Source organism: Mobula hypostoma, chromosome 12 (genome assembly GCF_963921235.1).
Source record: "Mobula hypostoma chromosome 12, sMobHyp1.1, whole genome shotgun sequence".
In the NCBI taxonomy this organism is placed as follows: Eukaryota; Metazoa; Chordata; class Chondrichthyes; order Myliobatiformes; family Myliobatidae; genus Mobula; species Mobula hypostoma.
The window spans coordinates 68420690-68436952 of NC_086108.1; the positions used below are offsets into that span (position 1 = coordinate 68420690).

Here is a 16263-nt window from a genome sequence, read left to right on the forward strand (position 1 = left end):
CTGTAACCTCTGACAGCCCTCCACACTTTCCAACACGCCCCCCCCCACCTTTGTGTCATCAGCAAATTTACTGACTCATCCCTCCACTTCCTCATCCAGGTCATTTATAAATATCATGAAGAAAAGGGGTCCCAGAACAGATCCCTGGGGCACACCACTGGTTACCAACCTCCATACAGAATATGACCCGTCTACAACCACTCTTTGCCTCTGTGGGCAAGCCAGTTCTGGATCCACAAAAAGCAATGTCCCCTTGGATCCCATGCCTCCTTACTTTCTCATTAAGCCTTGCATGGGGTACCTTATCAAATGCCTTGCTGAAATCCATATACACTAAATACATCTACTGGTCTACCTTCATCAACGTGTTTAGTTATATCCTCAAAAAATTCAGTCAGGCTCGTAAGGCACGACCTGCCATACTGACTATTCCTAATCATATTACACCTCTCCAAATATTCATAAATCCTGCCTCTCAGGATTTTCCATCAACTTACTCACACCTGAATAAGACTCACTGGTCTGTAATTTCCTGGGCTATCTCTACTCCCTTCCTTGAATAAGGGAACAACATCTGCAACCCTCCTATACTCTGGAACCTCTCCCATCCCCATTGATGATGTAAAGATAATTGCCAGAGGCTCAGCAATCTCCTCCCTTGCCTTCCACAGTAGCCTGGGGTACATCTCGTTTGGTCTCGGAAACTTATCCAACTTGATGCTTTCCAAAAGCTCCAGCACATCCTCCTTCTTAATGTCTATATGCTCAAGCTTTTCAATCAGCTGTGCCATCTCTATAGTCGCCAAGATCCATTTTCTGTAGTGAATACTGAAGCAAAGTATTCATTAAGTACCTCTGCTATCTCCTCCGGTTCCGTAGACACTTTTCCGCTGTCACACTTGATTGGTCCTATTCTCTTGCTCTTCACATGCTTGTAGAATGCCTTGGGGTTTTCTTTAATCCTGCTCACCAAGGCCTTCTCATGGCCCCTTCTGGCTCTCCTAATTTCATTCTTAAGCTCCTTCCTGCTAGCTTTATAACCATCTAGACCTCTATCATTTCCTGCTTTTTTCTGAACCTTTCGTAAGCTCTTCTTTTCTTCTTGACTAGATTTACAACAGCCTTTGTACACCACAGTTCCTGTACCCTACCATCCTTTCCCTGTCTCATTGGAACGTACCTATGCAGAACGCCATGCAAATATCCCCTGAATAGTTGCCACATTTCGCCGTACATCTCCCTGAGTACATCTGTTCCCAATCTATGTTTCCAAGTTCCTGCCTGATAGCTTCATATTTCCCCTTACTCCAATTGAACGCTTTCCTAACTTGTCTGTTCCTGTCCCTCTCCAATGCTGTGGTAAAGGAGATAAAATTGTGATCACTATTTCCAAAATGCTCTCCCGCTGAGAGACCTGACACCTGACCAGGTTCATTTCCCAATACCAGATCAAGTACAGCCTGTCCGCCTGTAGGCTTATCTACCTATTGTGTCAGGATACTTTCCTGAACACACCTAACAAACTCCACCCCATCTAAAACCCTTGCTCAAGGGAGATGCCAATCAATATTGGGGAAGTTAAAATCTCCCACCATGACAACCCTGTTATTATTGCAGCTCTCCAAAATCTGTCTCGTTGTCTGCTTCTCGATGTCCCTGTTACTATTGGGTGGTCTGTATATAAAAAAAACAACACCCAGTAGAGTTATTGACCCCTTCCTGTTCCTAACTTCCACCCACAGAGACCCAGTAGACAATCCTCCATGACTTCCTCCTTTTCTGCAGCCGTGGCACTATCTCTGATCAGCAGTGCCATGTCCCACCTCTTTTGCCTCCCTCCCTGTCCTTTCTGAAACATCTAAAGCCTGGCACTCTAGGTAACCATTCCTGCCCCTGAGGCATCTAAGTCTCTGTAATGGCCACAGCATCATAGCTCCAAGTACTGATCCAGGCTGTAAGCTCATCCACTTTGTTCATGATTGGGAGAAAAAATATTTGGTATCTGAAGGTATTTGAGTCAGTAAAGGAGAACCATTGTGGAATTTTTAAAAACTAATTCTGCTTGAATTTTTTATGACGAAAAGATGAAGTCTGATGTCAGGAATGCAGTATACGACATTTTAAACATCAATTTTCAGAGGCACCCCACAGAAATGGCTGGTCAGCAAAAATGAGCATTGTGAAACATAAAAGTCAGTAAAAGGTGGACAAAGGATTAGCTTATAACAGAAAACAGAACCACTGTAATACAGACATTACGGTGGGAGGCTGGTGCATATTGCTTTCTTAGAAAATAGGCTGTATCACAGTTCTCCATAACATAAAATCATGTCAAGAAACACTATACATTTTGTGTCAATTTAATTACTTTCTTTCACACAAATACTGTGAGATTATATTTTGTTCTGTATCTCAAATTTTTTGGTGGTGATTTGCAAATTCTTTTAAGAATGAATTTCCTTAACCCGAACAACTATAGCACAGGTTCCACTGTAATTGTTTATTTTCTTAGAGATTTGTGGAAAATAGTGCTCTCTGGAGTGTCTCTGTTATGATAACTTATTATGCATATTAATGAATTAAATATGGACGTTCAGTATGTTATGAACTATAATGTTTTAGAAATAAAACAGCAACAAGAGATTTCACACTGAGTCGGGTTTTGATGTTAAAACCACTATCTTTATTAGTATCTGCTTATAATATCATAACTTAACCAAGATAAACAAATGTTAGCAGTGTTGTGTGGGTGTGTGTGTGTGTGTATATATATATATATATATATATATATATATATATATATACACACACACACACATATAGCACCCAAACTATATCGAGCCTGGGGAAAATAAAGCTTAAAGTCTCAAGATGATAAAAAAGGGAAAGTTCAGTCATTCACAGAATAAGTGATAGGAGAGAGATATTTGTAATCCAGGGTAAAACGTAGGGAAAAGGTGGTTACGTCGAATTCCACAACTAAGCAAAAGTATTGTCGTTGAAGACCTTGCCCGTCGTTTTGTTCCAAATCCACATAGGAGTTATCACCGAAAATGACTTGTCACAGGGATATCGTCTTCAAGTGATTACCACACAACATACCCAGGCAAGGGTTAACACATAAGTGGTCTCCACAGGATATCTCAATCCACTCTTTTGGATTATACGAAGTGACAGCCACACATTATATGCACTCCATGCTGATGTTTAACCCAATCTTTTGGGGGGTCTCTCACTCTCTCTTTCCACCACCCCGCCCCCCGAAGGTCGCTCTCTGTATATGAGTTTAAGTTCACAGCAGCCTGTGACTGACATCATAGTCCCGCCTCACTTAGGCACTCTTAAAGTAACAGTCCACAGTAAATGAAACCTGTGGGTTCGTAACAAGTACTGAAAAAAATTAAATGTTGATTACAACAAATTGTAATTTGTGAAAGGTCAAGACTAAATTCTTATAATGGTAAAATATAGGGTCTGTAGAACGGGAACACGTGGCAGATGAAATTTACTACAGCAGGGAATATGAAATAATATAATGCAGATCAGTGATATTCAGATCACAGCTTGCGAGTCTTCAAAAGCTCTGCTTTCTGTATTAGAATATGAACTTTCTTAAACCTCAGTATAGAAATTATTGTATGTTTCTATTAAACACTAACACGGACTCACCCATTTCAAAACTTTTAGAGGTTGAGAGTGATAGTCAAAATATATATGGTTAATCTAGGAACCATTGATGTAACTAAGAACCAGCCATCAAGCTTTTTCTATCCAAACCATTGTCCATAGAAATGCTAATGTCACACAGCAAACTTTAGGGTAGTTCGTGGAGGTGGCAACGCATTTGTGTCCTTTGAGTAGACTGAGTGCAGGTTTGATCTCTTTGGACCTACAGGTAAATAAAGAATACCTCTAAATGTCACTTATACTGAACTTCTGTCACATCCTCTCAGGCCTAGTAGATATTCTTTGTGTAGTTGAATGTTGAGATCTGCTCTAAAGTATACATTGCCTCAGATATGTGATTACCATGGTAAATATCCACCAGATCCATGTCAGTTGATAGCCAGTATGATCTCCGGGATATTGTTTGTGAGGGAATGGACTATAGCACTATACCATGTCAAGTAGAAATGATAACTTTTGTACTACCATAATTCTATTTAGTGTTCATTTCTGCATGAGAACCAGCTGGGCACTAATATGAAAAGCAGCCTATTTAATGCAGCAAAAAGGGCAAAATCCTATATTTACGCAGGTGTCTTCAGAAGAAAATTTTTAAGGAATTAAATTTTTAGCCATCTGATCTAGATGCCTTTTTTCTCTCTTAGTTTACTTTACTTTATTGTCACCAAACAATTGATACTAGTGCTTGTAATCATCACAGCGATACCTTTGCGCTCGCTGGAGTACAAATCAATAGTAAATAGTAAAAATTTAAATTATAAATCATAAATAGAAAAGGGAAAGTAAAGTAGTGCAAAAAAACTGAAAGGCAGGTCCTGATATTTGGAGGGTACGGCCCAGATCCAGGTCAGGATCTGTTCAGCAGTCTTATCACAGTTGGAAAGAAGCTGTTCCCAAATCTGGCCGTACGAGTCTTAAGCTCCTGAGCCTTCTCCCGGAGGGAACCGGGGCGAAAAGTGTGTTAGCTGGGTGGGTCGTCTCCTTGATCATCCTTTATTAGCTATATCTGTAGAAAATGCCAATTTTATTGTTTGATAGTCTAAAGGAAATAATTACACTATAACATTTGGAATTCCCCATTCCTGTAAAGGGGAAGGATGAAGGACAGGAACACTTCCAAAAAAGGGAGCGTTGACTTAGAATGGTGAATATTCTCCTCTGTACCATAGCACATTGATAGATCATTAAGTACAGTTGAATCTTCCAGGAACCATAGTTCTGAGTTCTTTGTAGTTACTGCAAAGTACTGGTTAGATAATTTTGAAAATTTCTTTATAGAATAACTCTTAATAAGCTCTGGTGTAATATTTGCTTCCTGCTATTTCTCGTCATTGTTTGCAAACTCTTTTAAGTTCATTTGGTGAAGACCAACTCGAACTTGAGTTACTCAGAACAAATTTTTGCAAAGTTTAAATCCCAGTCTGTGCTAACTTATTTCATTGAAGATTAGAAGGAGGCTTCTGTAATTGGCTTCAGATTTTCTAATAATTTAAGTTCACAACTGATATTCAATATTCCTTTCTTCAAAGTATGCGTGTGGCATACGGTTAAATAAAATAACTAAGTAAAATAATTCCTAGATTTCCAAACAGAGTGAGCAACTGCTAAGGGAAATGTTTCCCTCAAGGAAACATCAGTCTATGATGCTGTTTCTTGATGTAAGAAATATTTCCAGTACCAGCGCTGCTCAGAAAATAACAATGATTGGTTAACTGAATCCTCATCAAAGATAATACTCTCCTCTTCATTTGAGATTTGTGTTATATTTTCAGTAAAAGGACTCTGTCTCAGAATTTATAGAGCTATGATAGGTATCGGGCCTGTTCTCTTGAATTGTAGCTTCATTAAGGCATAGAAAGGGACCATTTTGCTAGTACAATGCTTACTGGCTCAGAGGAGCAAGAGCAGCTGTCAGCGTACTATTAAACATGTAAGATGATCTCTGATTATACACAATCTTAATATTTTCCTATTCCTGTGTACTGACTCATTCATCCCAAAGCAACATTGCTAGAGCTTCCTTATCATGATTACTTAATTGGTAGTTGCGAACTCCTCATTAACCTCAAAGACAAATAGGAATGTAGAATAGAAATTGGCCTCTTAGCACAAAGAATCCTTAATAACATATTTATCAGAGCAATATACACAAAATGCTGGAGGAACTCAGCAGGTCAGGCACCATCTATGGAAGTGAATAAACAGACGACGTTTTAGGCCGAGAACTTTCATCACAAGAAATGAAGGGGAATGATGCCAGAATAAGAAGGGAGAGGGAGGGAAAGAAGGTGCTAGATAAAGCCAGGTGGGTGAGGGAGGGGAGGGGATGGGATGAAGTGAGAAGCTGGGAGATGATAGCCAGCAAATGTAAAGAGCTGGAGAAGAAGGAATCTGATAGGAGAGGAGAGTGGACCCTGGAACAAAGGGAAAGAGGAGATGCGCCAGGGTGAGAAGAGGTAGGGGGGTTAGAGTGAGGAATCTGACTGACCTGTTTAGTTCCTTCACCAGTTTGTGTGTGTTATTCTGGATTTCCAACATCTTCAGAATCTCTTGTGTTTGTAATGCATTCGCCATGGGTGTTTCTTATCATCTTATTGCAGACTACAGTAACAAATGTCTGTTACTGGAACAATAAAAAAAGGACTGGCTGCTGAGAGAATTCAGTACCTGTTAGAGGTCAGATTGAGAGTATTCAGTACCTACTAGAGGTCAGATTGTTTACCCAAGATCTGAAAGAATTGTTACATTTCAGAAGCTGATTAAGAACTCCTCAGACCCAAAGAGCTATTTGTCACCATATCTTTACCACATCTACAAACTTTGAGTGGATCATCCTGAATTGTTACCAAGTATTAGCTCACCCTAAGAAACATGGATCTTTGGTATCTCTTTTATCAGTATCTTTACACATATGACACTGGAAACATTTCTGAAGATCAACTATATGAAGAACAATAATCCAACCTCAAGGCAGTTTCTGACCACTAACCACATAACCCTTGTATGCTTGTGTTGTCTATTTTCAATGCAGTGCACTTGAGTTCTTCATTTTGTATAAGATTTTACGACCTGTTCAGAAGCACTGAAGACTTTGCAAGCAAAGATTTAAATAAAGCTCAGGGTTGTATATGCTAATAAATTTACCTTGAACTTTTAAAGATTAACTTTAAAACTTTAATCCAATCTCTTTGTATCAACTTTGTTATTGAGTTTATAATTTTGAAAATTAATAAAAAGATTTAAAAAGAAAGAAAGAACTTTAAGTGAATCAGATTTCTGACAATAGATTTACTTGTGTTCTTAGAAAGCTGCTGGAGGAGCATCTGTGTTGCCATTGCCAATGTAGTAATGGACCAAGAGCTGGGAAGCAGGATTAACCTAAAAAGTCCATTTATGGCTCCCAAGAGTATGATGGGCTAAGTGTGTGATTGGCCTTTAGTGCTCATCTTAACAAGATGAAAATGTTTTAATATACTGTATCTATAATAAAAAAGAGGCAAAACCCAGTCCAATTTAAAGACTGTGAGGACTCAAGCAGGCTTCTAAATTAGTTAGGTGAAGAATTGATGGATGCACCAGAGAAAGTTTAGCTATAAAGAAATGTTGTGCGAAGTGAGCAATATGTGATCAAGTACTGAATTGGTAGAGTAGCAATTATATTGAAGATTGATGAGATTATCTATAGAAAAGGATAACCTGGTAAATCAGTTTATATTTATCACATGTACTGGAGGTACAGTGAAAATCTTTGTTTTGCATGCCACTTCTACAGATCACTTCACTAGGCAGCTTAAGGACAGTAGGTCAGGGAGGCCCTCCATTGATCAGGGTTGACCATGGATGTTGCGTCTTAGCTGTCTGTTTTATACTGCAAACCAGGGTAGTACGATATGGAGAGCAGTCTGTTTCTTATGCAGCAGGCTCCCACTCTGCAGGTAGCTGATAAATCCCAAGGAACGGCAGAGACCATACAATTTGGCCACCAGCATGTCACAAGATTCCAGTCAGCATTGAACTCAACGTTGGACTGCCTTAGGGACTCCAGCTTCAGATTTTTCCTCGGAGTTTACTCCTAGATCCTTCCCCATGACAGTGGTATAGCCGCAAGACAGTGGAAGATTGGATCAGAATTTTTCTTCCAGGTAAACTGCCAACCCTGGCTGAGCCCCATCTGCTGGAGTGACTGGTTTTAAGGCAACAATGACCCACCTTTGCCCTTCTTCGGCCAGTAGAAACGGTTCCACCAAGCTTAGTAGCTCAGCCACATGTGAAGATTAGGAGCTGATTTTGCTTATCAGAGGTTATTTGAGTTGCATACCATTAGGAGCATTTAATAGGGAATGGGAGCTTATCTCCCCCCCCCCCCCCAAAGCTAAGACAACCTTAAGGAACAAAAGTACTATCAGGAAAAACAATGCTAGAATACAGAATGAAGTGTTGCAGTTGCAGAGAAAATGTAGATCAGGTAAACAGTAAGGTGCAAGGCCAGAACAAGATAGATTGTGAGTCAAGAGTACACAAGGTCCATCCAGTAGTTTTCTACCAGTGGGATAAAATCAGTCCTTGAACATGGTAGTATATACCTTCAGGCTTTTGTATCTTCTGTGTGATGGGAATGTGGTGAAGTGATGATGTTCAGGGTGGGATGAATCTTTGATTATGTCGACTGTTTTACCAAGGCAGCGAGAAGTGTAGACAGGTAACACAATTAACTGACAAGATAGAAGTCACCTAAAAATGTTAAAAGTTAGATAAAAATCTTAGAGTATACTGACACTAGCTTCAATAGAACTCAAGATATAGAAGCAGGAGAAGGTCACTCACCCCATTCTGCCTGCTTTACCAAATGTTAAGATTGTGGCTGATCTTCTACCCTGGTGTCATTTTGTTGCACCAATACTGTATTCCTTTATCAAAGCCCAATCTGCTTTATCTCTCCTTGTATGTTAACCCAGGTATCAATTTGATGAAATCTCACTGGACTCCCTCAATCACAAATAGATTCTTCCTTGGGTAAATAGATTCAACATTCCAAGTGCAGTCACAGCAGAGCCGTATGTAATTGGAAAAAGAAGTCCCAGCTCTTGCACTCAAATCCTTGTGTTTAAAAAAAATACAACATTCTGTTAACTTTCCTAATTACCACCAATATTATTTAGGAGTATTTGGAAACATTCTTGATAAGGTCAGCACTCAGTTGTCAGCTTTATTTCCAACGTATTGTGGGAAAGATTTACTCTTGCTTTTCCTCTCCACTTGCAGGATGTTATCACTGCATAAGGCTCTTCTGCCACGCACAGCCACACTCACTTAGGATCAAGATAGCACTTAAAAGCATATGGATACCAGTAAATCTATGAATGCTAAGTTTGTACATGCCATGAACACGAGATTCATCGGTTGCTGGAAATCCAGAGTAAGACACACTAAATGCTGGAGGAACTCAGCAGGTCAGGCAGCATCATTGGAAAGGAATAAAGAGTTGATGTTTCGGGCAGAGACCCTTCAGCAGATCCCAATGAAGAGTCTCGACTCAAAACATTGACTCTTTATTCCTTTCCACAGATGCTACCTGATCTGCTGAGTTCCCCCAGCATTTTGTGTGTGTGTTACTTTATACATACCACCTAGGTCAGCTCAGTCATCCTGCTGCTTTCCTGCAGCACAGACTGTTCAGCATGTATCAATAGTGTGAATTATGCCTGAAATTTTGTTGTGAATCAACCTGGAATTCAATTGCCTAGCACTTTATATACTCAGTTAAAATGTACAGTCCGACATTGAATGCAGTCAGCTTTAGCTCAGCTGATTGTGAACCATACTGCAGATGACACACCTGCACATGGATGACAAATGTTTAACATCACTGCAGCTGTAGTGCCTCAGATACAAAGTCAGGAAATAGTGCAGGCCTTCACCAAGGAAGCATGCCCTAAGCAGAAGGAAACTTGCCCCTTGAAAGTATAAACCTTCCCCGCTCCATTGTTCAACTCTCCACTTAAGAAAACAACAATGAATTCAGTCCTGATGCTACATTGTACCAGCTTCCTCAGCATTTTTCCTTTGGGCTCCTTTTGGCAGGGGTATTTCTCCCTCCCAACTCTGTCTCAACAATGTCAAATAAGGTGAGGTAGTTCTAGCACCCTTCAGATCAGCTGAGCCCATTATATCTAGCTGATATCTATTATATTACACATGGTATTATATTATATCTAGCAATAGTTTCAGTTGAAATTTGGGATTTGAGAACTCCAGCAGTGGTGGCATTTCATACTCTTTAATCATGTGGATGAGTTTGGGCTTTATGTGTAAATTTGAAAGTCAGATGTTCAGTTTATAGCTATGACAAAAGCCCCAAAACATTTGTATACTGCACAGTATGATTTTAGCTTTCTTTCATGCACAATAATATGTAGCTTGATGATTCTATATTGAAAATATTTGAAATGTAGCTAAATACAATGAAACTGCAAAACAAAAATATTGGATTAACCTTAAAAGAAATTCACCTTTATTGTCTGTTTTGCTGGTGAGCACTGGAGTTAAATCAAATACTGATCAAAGCATTTAATTTTTGAAGGTAATCCTTGTTCATTGTTTTAATCACTTCATTCTCAAGGGTTAATAAATTTGATTTGAATATTTATCAGATTTTGTTTCTACCAATATCATTAGATGTGAGATTATTCTATTTAATAACAATTTAAAATAGTTATTGTCATTACTCATTTGTGAGACTAGAACTAGGCATAATGCCTCAAGATTCAGGGAAATAGATTTAGGAAAAGAATGAGGAGAAACTGCTTTTCCCAGAGAGAAGTAAATTTTCCCAGGGATTCTCTGCCCAGGGAAGCAGTTGGTGCTATCTCATTAAATATATATTTAAGACACAGCTAGAAATATTCTTGCATAGCAGATTAATTGAGGGTTACAGGGGAAAGGCAGCTGAGTCCACTGCCAGATCAGCCATGATCATATTGAATGACAGAGTAGGCTTGATGGGGCCAGATGGCCTTCTCCTGCTCCTATTTCTCCTTATCCTTCTGTGTAAAAGAATGTTATTCCACCCTATTATTTCCTTCAAACACTTACCTACACCGATTTAATGTGTTTTAATCTTAACAGTTTTGTTACATAATACAGCATATAAATTTTCTGTGCTACATGAAACTATGAAATAACTCTTGTAAAATGCTTACTTTAAAGCATGGACCTGTGCTCAAAGCTTCCAATTTTAATGGTTTGTGTATTTCTTAGCAGTATTGAATTGTATGCCTTTTCTGCATGCACATTTGTAAGTTCACTATTTGTTAATTCTTCATTCTGGTGATAGAACCTTGAAGTGGAAAATTTACATAGTATTACATAGCTGCAGTACTTCCCGTAGCAAAATTAAGTACACACACTGCAACCACAGGATGTTAGTGGACATGAAATCATACAGCAAACAGAGATCATGCAGTCTAATATGGCTATGCTAACAAACTAAGAGCTACCCAATTATCTCCACTAATGACCTTTTTTTACATTTTACCACTGTACGTGGAGTTTTTTTGACATCTTTTCTTAAATCTGCCTTTGTAACATACAAGGAGAAAATGTCACCTTATATTAAAAAACTGCTTAAAAATTTCCCTCACTATTTTAAGAATGCACTGCACGTATAAAGTAAAGATGATGAATAAATGTTTCAATATGAACACGCATTTAATGTTTTAAGCTCAATAGAGACCTGGTCTGCTTAACTTGTGTTCATATGATACATCTACCATCCCAGAAAGCTATCAGGTGAATCTTCACTGCACCATCAATTGCAAGGTTGCCCTTCTTTAGGTAGGGAGACTGGAATACTTCATGATATCCCATATGTGGTTTGAGTCATAGCCCTATCAAGCTGGAATAATTATCTCATGCACTCACATAAGGCCAACGTAACATTTCTCTTCCTAATTGCATGCTATATCAGCATGTTAACTTCTGACAAGAAAGAGGTAAAATTAGGTTTTAATATCTGTACGTGTTTTGGAAATTATTCACAAAGAATTTCTCTAACATATTAAAAGTGTTGAAAAGCTCAATATTAGGTAACCTTCATTCTTTAAAAACTTACAGACAGTTGTTACGAGTAAATCTGCTCTGTTTTACTTCCTGTTTCTGTCTCCATGCATTTCATTGGTACTGACTACAGATGATACAAAAAGAGCTGGTAGGTTTGGAAAATGTATTTCAAAACTGTTTTTGGAATTCTAAAAACTACATAATTATTCAATTACTGTCTATTCACTATAACCATAATATGTTTAACATAACATTTAACTATAAATATCTAAAGTTGATTTGTTGAAAAATCTTGCAACAATTTTCATTAATTAGTACTGAATTAATAAATCTAGTATTAAAATTATAAATGGCAACTAGTGTTAGGCCATTTTCTTTGCATGAGTCCTTTACCGTGCATAGTGTCATGATTCATCAGTCATCTGATAAGACATGAAACAATCTTAATAATATAGTGTGTATAAAATATTGAATTAGGAGCAAAACTATAGATGGCTTGTACCTATAGTAATCCAGTGGTATTTTAGAATAGAAACACAGAAAATCTACAGCACAGTACAGGCCCTTCGACCCACAAAGCTGTGCTGAACATGTCCTTACCTAAGAAATTACCTAGGGTTTCCCATAGCCCTCTATTTTTCTAAGCTCCATGTACCTATCCAGGACCCTCTTAAAAGACCCTATCGTATCTGCCTCCACCACTATTGCTGGCAGCCCATTCCACGCACTCACCACTCTCTGTGTTTTAAAAAAAACTTACCCCGACATCTCCTCTGTACCTGCTTCCAAGCACCTTAAAACTGTGCCCTCTCGTGCTAACCACTTCAGCCCTGGGAAAAAGCCTCTGACTACCCACATGATCAATGCCTCTCATCATCTCATACACCTCTATAAGGTCACCCCTCATCCTCCGTCGCTCCAAGGAGAAAAGGCCAAGTTCACTTAAACTATTCTCATAAGGCATGCTCCCCAATCCAGGCAACATCCCTTGTAAATCTCCTCTGCACCCATTCTATGGTTTCCACATCCTTCCTGTAGTGAGGCGACCAGAACTGAGCACAGTACTCCAAGTGGGGTCTGACCAGGGTCCTATAAAGCTGCAAACTTTTGTATCAAACTTTACTCAAAATATGGCACTTTATATCTGGAATGCTAAATAACAAATTAGAAATTAGTTCCAGTTTACAGCTATCCAAAATGCTTCTTTAATATTTGATTTATGATTTCTCAGTACCTTGGGTTGTTTAAAGCATGATACAAAAGTTGATTCATATATGTTAAAATTGGTCATCGAAATGTTTGTATTACCACAGGGCTTTGAAAACCTTAAACACTTGTTAGAAGTTGATCCACCCTGCCAGAACTATGTGAATAGAGAGCACAATTTGGTGAATTGCTAGATAAACTATGTTTCTATACATTTCATAAAAATACAGCTTTATGTTAATAAGCTGAATATGATAACAGGGTCAGTTTAATTTAAGAGAACTTCCAAAAGAACAAAGGAAAAGTTTTTTTTATATAATGCATTAAGTTCTAATTTCAGAAGACTATTATATATTTACTTGTACAGGAAGGTCAATGGGAAAAGGGCCGGGTAGCATGTCCAAGTCATTAGCTCTATTACGGCATCACAGGCATGATTAGACACTGAGTCTTCTTTGATATGATGTAATTTAATGATTTTACTTGCAGGATGTTCAGCCACCTATAATGAAATGAAACCATGAGTTTTGAATTGTAGATATCATGGTATTGTCAGCAGAATGCATACCTCAGTGTTCAGTACTACCCTCTGGCTGTAAGCCGGTTCGATACCGGTCAGACTTCAAGCTGTGCCAGTTCCTCTGTGTTTTTGTTTGAGCCCTTTATGCTTTGTCTAATACTACGAGAAGCAAACATACCAATAAGATGCATTGTGGTCCTATTCATACCATAGCAATCTTACGTCCACGTACTAAATGATACAGCTCAGGAAATGTGATGTGCAAATAAGGAGTAGGCTGGTAAACCCAGCATCTTCAGGATTAATATTACCCATTTAAATTTATTAGCTCGTTAAAATTCACTCTGTTAACTTTTCTATTCCTGTTTCTTATGGTATAATCATGATGTAAATGTTTTAAAATTATCAATAAACCAAAATATTAATTGATAATCTAAGTAATCTATATGTTTTGACTTTTAAGAGTTTTAGTTTTTAGCTTTATCTTAATTAATATTTTTGATGTATTGGATATTTTGATACAAGTTTAGTTTTGATTCCGTGAAATAATATTCATAACGATAAAGAAATTCTTAGGTCTTTGACTTTTCCCATTAGTTTTGTCAGTCAGTACAGGGTTGGTCCTGTTTCGAGGAGGTTCATAGTTGGGGTTCAGGATGATGGTAGGAAGCACATTATTTTAATGTTTCACTCCTTTCAGAGAGCAAAATTTGTTCTTGATGAATTGCAGTGTTTTAATACTTAATTTTTCAGAAACTAACGCTCGGCCATCTACAATTCCTCTTAAATAGGACAAAGTTTGGGATATGGTTTCGTGAACTATGTCGATCCAAAAGATGCAGAAAAAGCAATTAACACTTTAAATGGACTTAGACTTCAGACCAAAACCATCAAGGTAAGAAGCAAGTTTTCTAACCATTGATTTTTCAAGTACATTTTTGATTAAGCAGAAGAAAAGCATGCCTTGCCTAATGTTAAATCACACAGGATAATTTTAACTTGGGGTTGCAGAATGAAATGGCTGGTATTGATTCAGCTCATATTATACACCTCAGTAGAAATAAAAGTTGTAAGTAATGTATAACAGGCAACTGAATCAATACCACCCACATAATGCTGTCATCTAAGGTCAGAAACTCTCCTACAGCAAGTGGTATGCACAGAGAGCTGTTCCTCAGATTTCTTAACCTCAGGCTTTTTTTATTACCTGATACAATTGATTTGAGCAATGCAGTCTCCAGTCTGTTTGTTAAATTAATATCTGCTTAGTTAAAAAATGCATCTACTTAAGACATTTTCACTATCTAATCTTTACTCAGTGATTTTCTTCAGCTTATGCTTAGAAATCCAAACACACTCCCTGAAGTTGTCTCCATCTGCGACTATCCTCCATTTTCCCAATTAGGCCTGTTTAGTGGATGGAATTGAACTAGAATACGGCCAGCCTAGTGGGGATTTGAGTTCAGAATTGACATGTCGACAGTCAAATCGAGGAATCGGAGATTGAGATTTCCATTACTCAGCAGATCAGGCAGTATCTGTGAAAAGAGAACCAGTTAACAATTAAGACCATTCATTAGAACATTATGCTACAAGAAACACAAGGGATTCTCCATATGCTGAAAGTATTGAGCAACATAAGACACAAAATGCTGGAGGAACTCGCCAACTCAGGCAACATTTATGAAGCGGAAAAAAACATATCAACAGGACTGGAAAGGAGCAGAAGGCAGAATGAGAAGGTGGAAGTGAAAGGGGGGGAGGAATACCTACAAGCAGGCAGGTGATGAAGTAAGCTGGGAAGAGGTAAAGGGCTGAAGCTGAAGGAATCTGAGAGGTCAGTGGACCATGGAAGAAAGGAAAGGAGGTTGGGAACCAGTGGGAGGTGCCATGGAAGAAAGGGAAGGAGGAGAGAACGATCAACTATTCATTCCCCTCCATAGATGCTGCCTGACTTGCTGAGTTCCTCCGGCATTTTGTGTGTGTTGTTCATTATGATAAGATCTTAGTGCCATTCCAAAGACCTGGTTGCATGAGGGACAGGACTGGTAACTCAATGTTCCTGGGTTTTGTTGTTTTGGATGTGATAGAGAGAGGGGTAAAGGAGGTGGAGTGGTAGCGCCACTGATAAAGGAGAAGGTCACAGCAGTGATCAAAAGATATAATAGAAGGCAGTTTGGGGTGGAGCTTAAAACAAGTTAGGTGCAATTACACTGATGGGATTATAGTATAGAAGAATAGATCTGTAAACACATTACGGGAAGGTGCAGAAATAACAGGGTTGTCATAGTGGAGAACTTTAATTTCCAGTGGGAATTAATTAAAGACCGGCTGATCAGAATCAGGTTTAATATCACTGGCATATGTTGTGATATTTGTTAACTTCACAGCAGTAGTACAATGCAATACATGATAAATATAGAAAAAACTGTATTACAGTATGTATGTATATGTATATTAAACTGTTAAATTAAGATAAGTAATGCGAAAACAGAAATTTTAAAGTAGTGTGTGATGTTCATGGGTTCAATATCCATTTGGAAATTGGATGGCAGAGGGGAAGAAGCAGTTTCTGAATTGCTGAGTGTGTTCAGGCTTCTGTACCTCCTTCCTGATGGTAACAATGAGAAGAGGACATATCCTGGGTGGTGAGGGTCCTTGATGATGGAAGTCGCTTTTCTGAGGCACCATTCCTTGAAGATTTCTTGCATGCTATGGAGGCTAGTACAAATGATGGAGCTGACTGATTTTACAATTCTCTGCAGCTCACTTCAATCCTGTGCAATAGCACC

At 38.5% G+C, this 16263-nt stretch overlaps 1 protein-coding gene across 8 annotated transcripts in view; it reads left to right on the forward strand.

Annotated features, from left to right (window-relative positions):
• The window catches only part of elavl4 (ELAV like neuron-specific RNA binding protein 4), a 92477-nt gene that overhangs the window by 35196 nt on the left and 41018 nt on the right, over positions 1-16263 (forward strand). For 4 of the 8 annotated variants that reach the window (XM_063064315.1, XM_063064319.1, XM_063064318.1 and 1 more), the window contains exons 3-4: positions 11876-11893; positions 14263-14366. In XM_063064315.1, the coding sequence (XP_062920385.1) occupies positions 11876-11893; positions 14263-14366 (122 nt within the window). The remainder of the gene's footprint in view (positions 1-11875; positions 11894-14262; positions 14367-16263) is intronic. The other 4 variants (XM_063064316.1, XM_063064322.1, XM_063064320.1 and 1 more) reach the window with 1 other exon arrangement.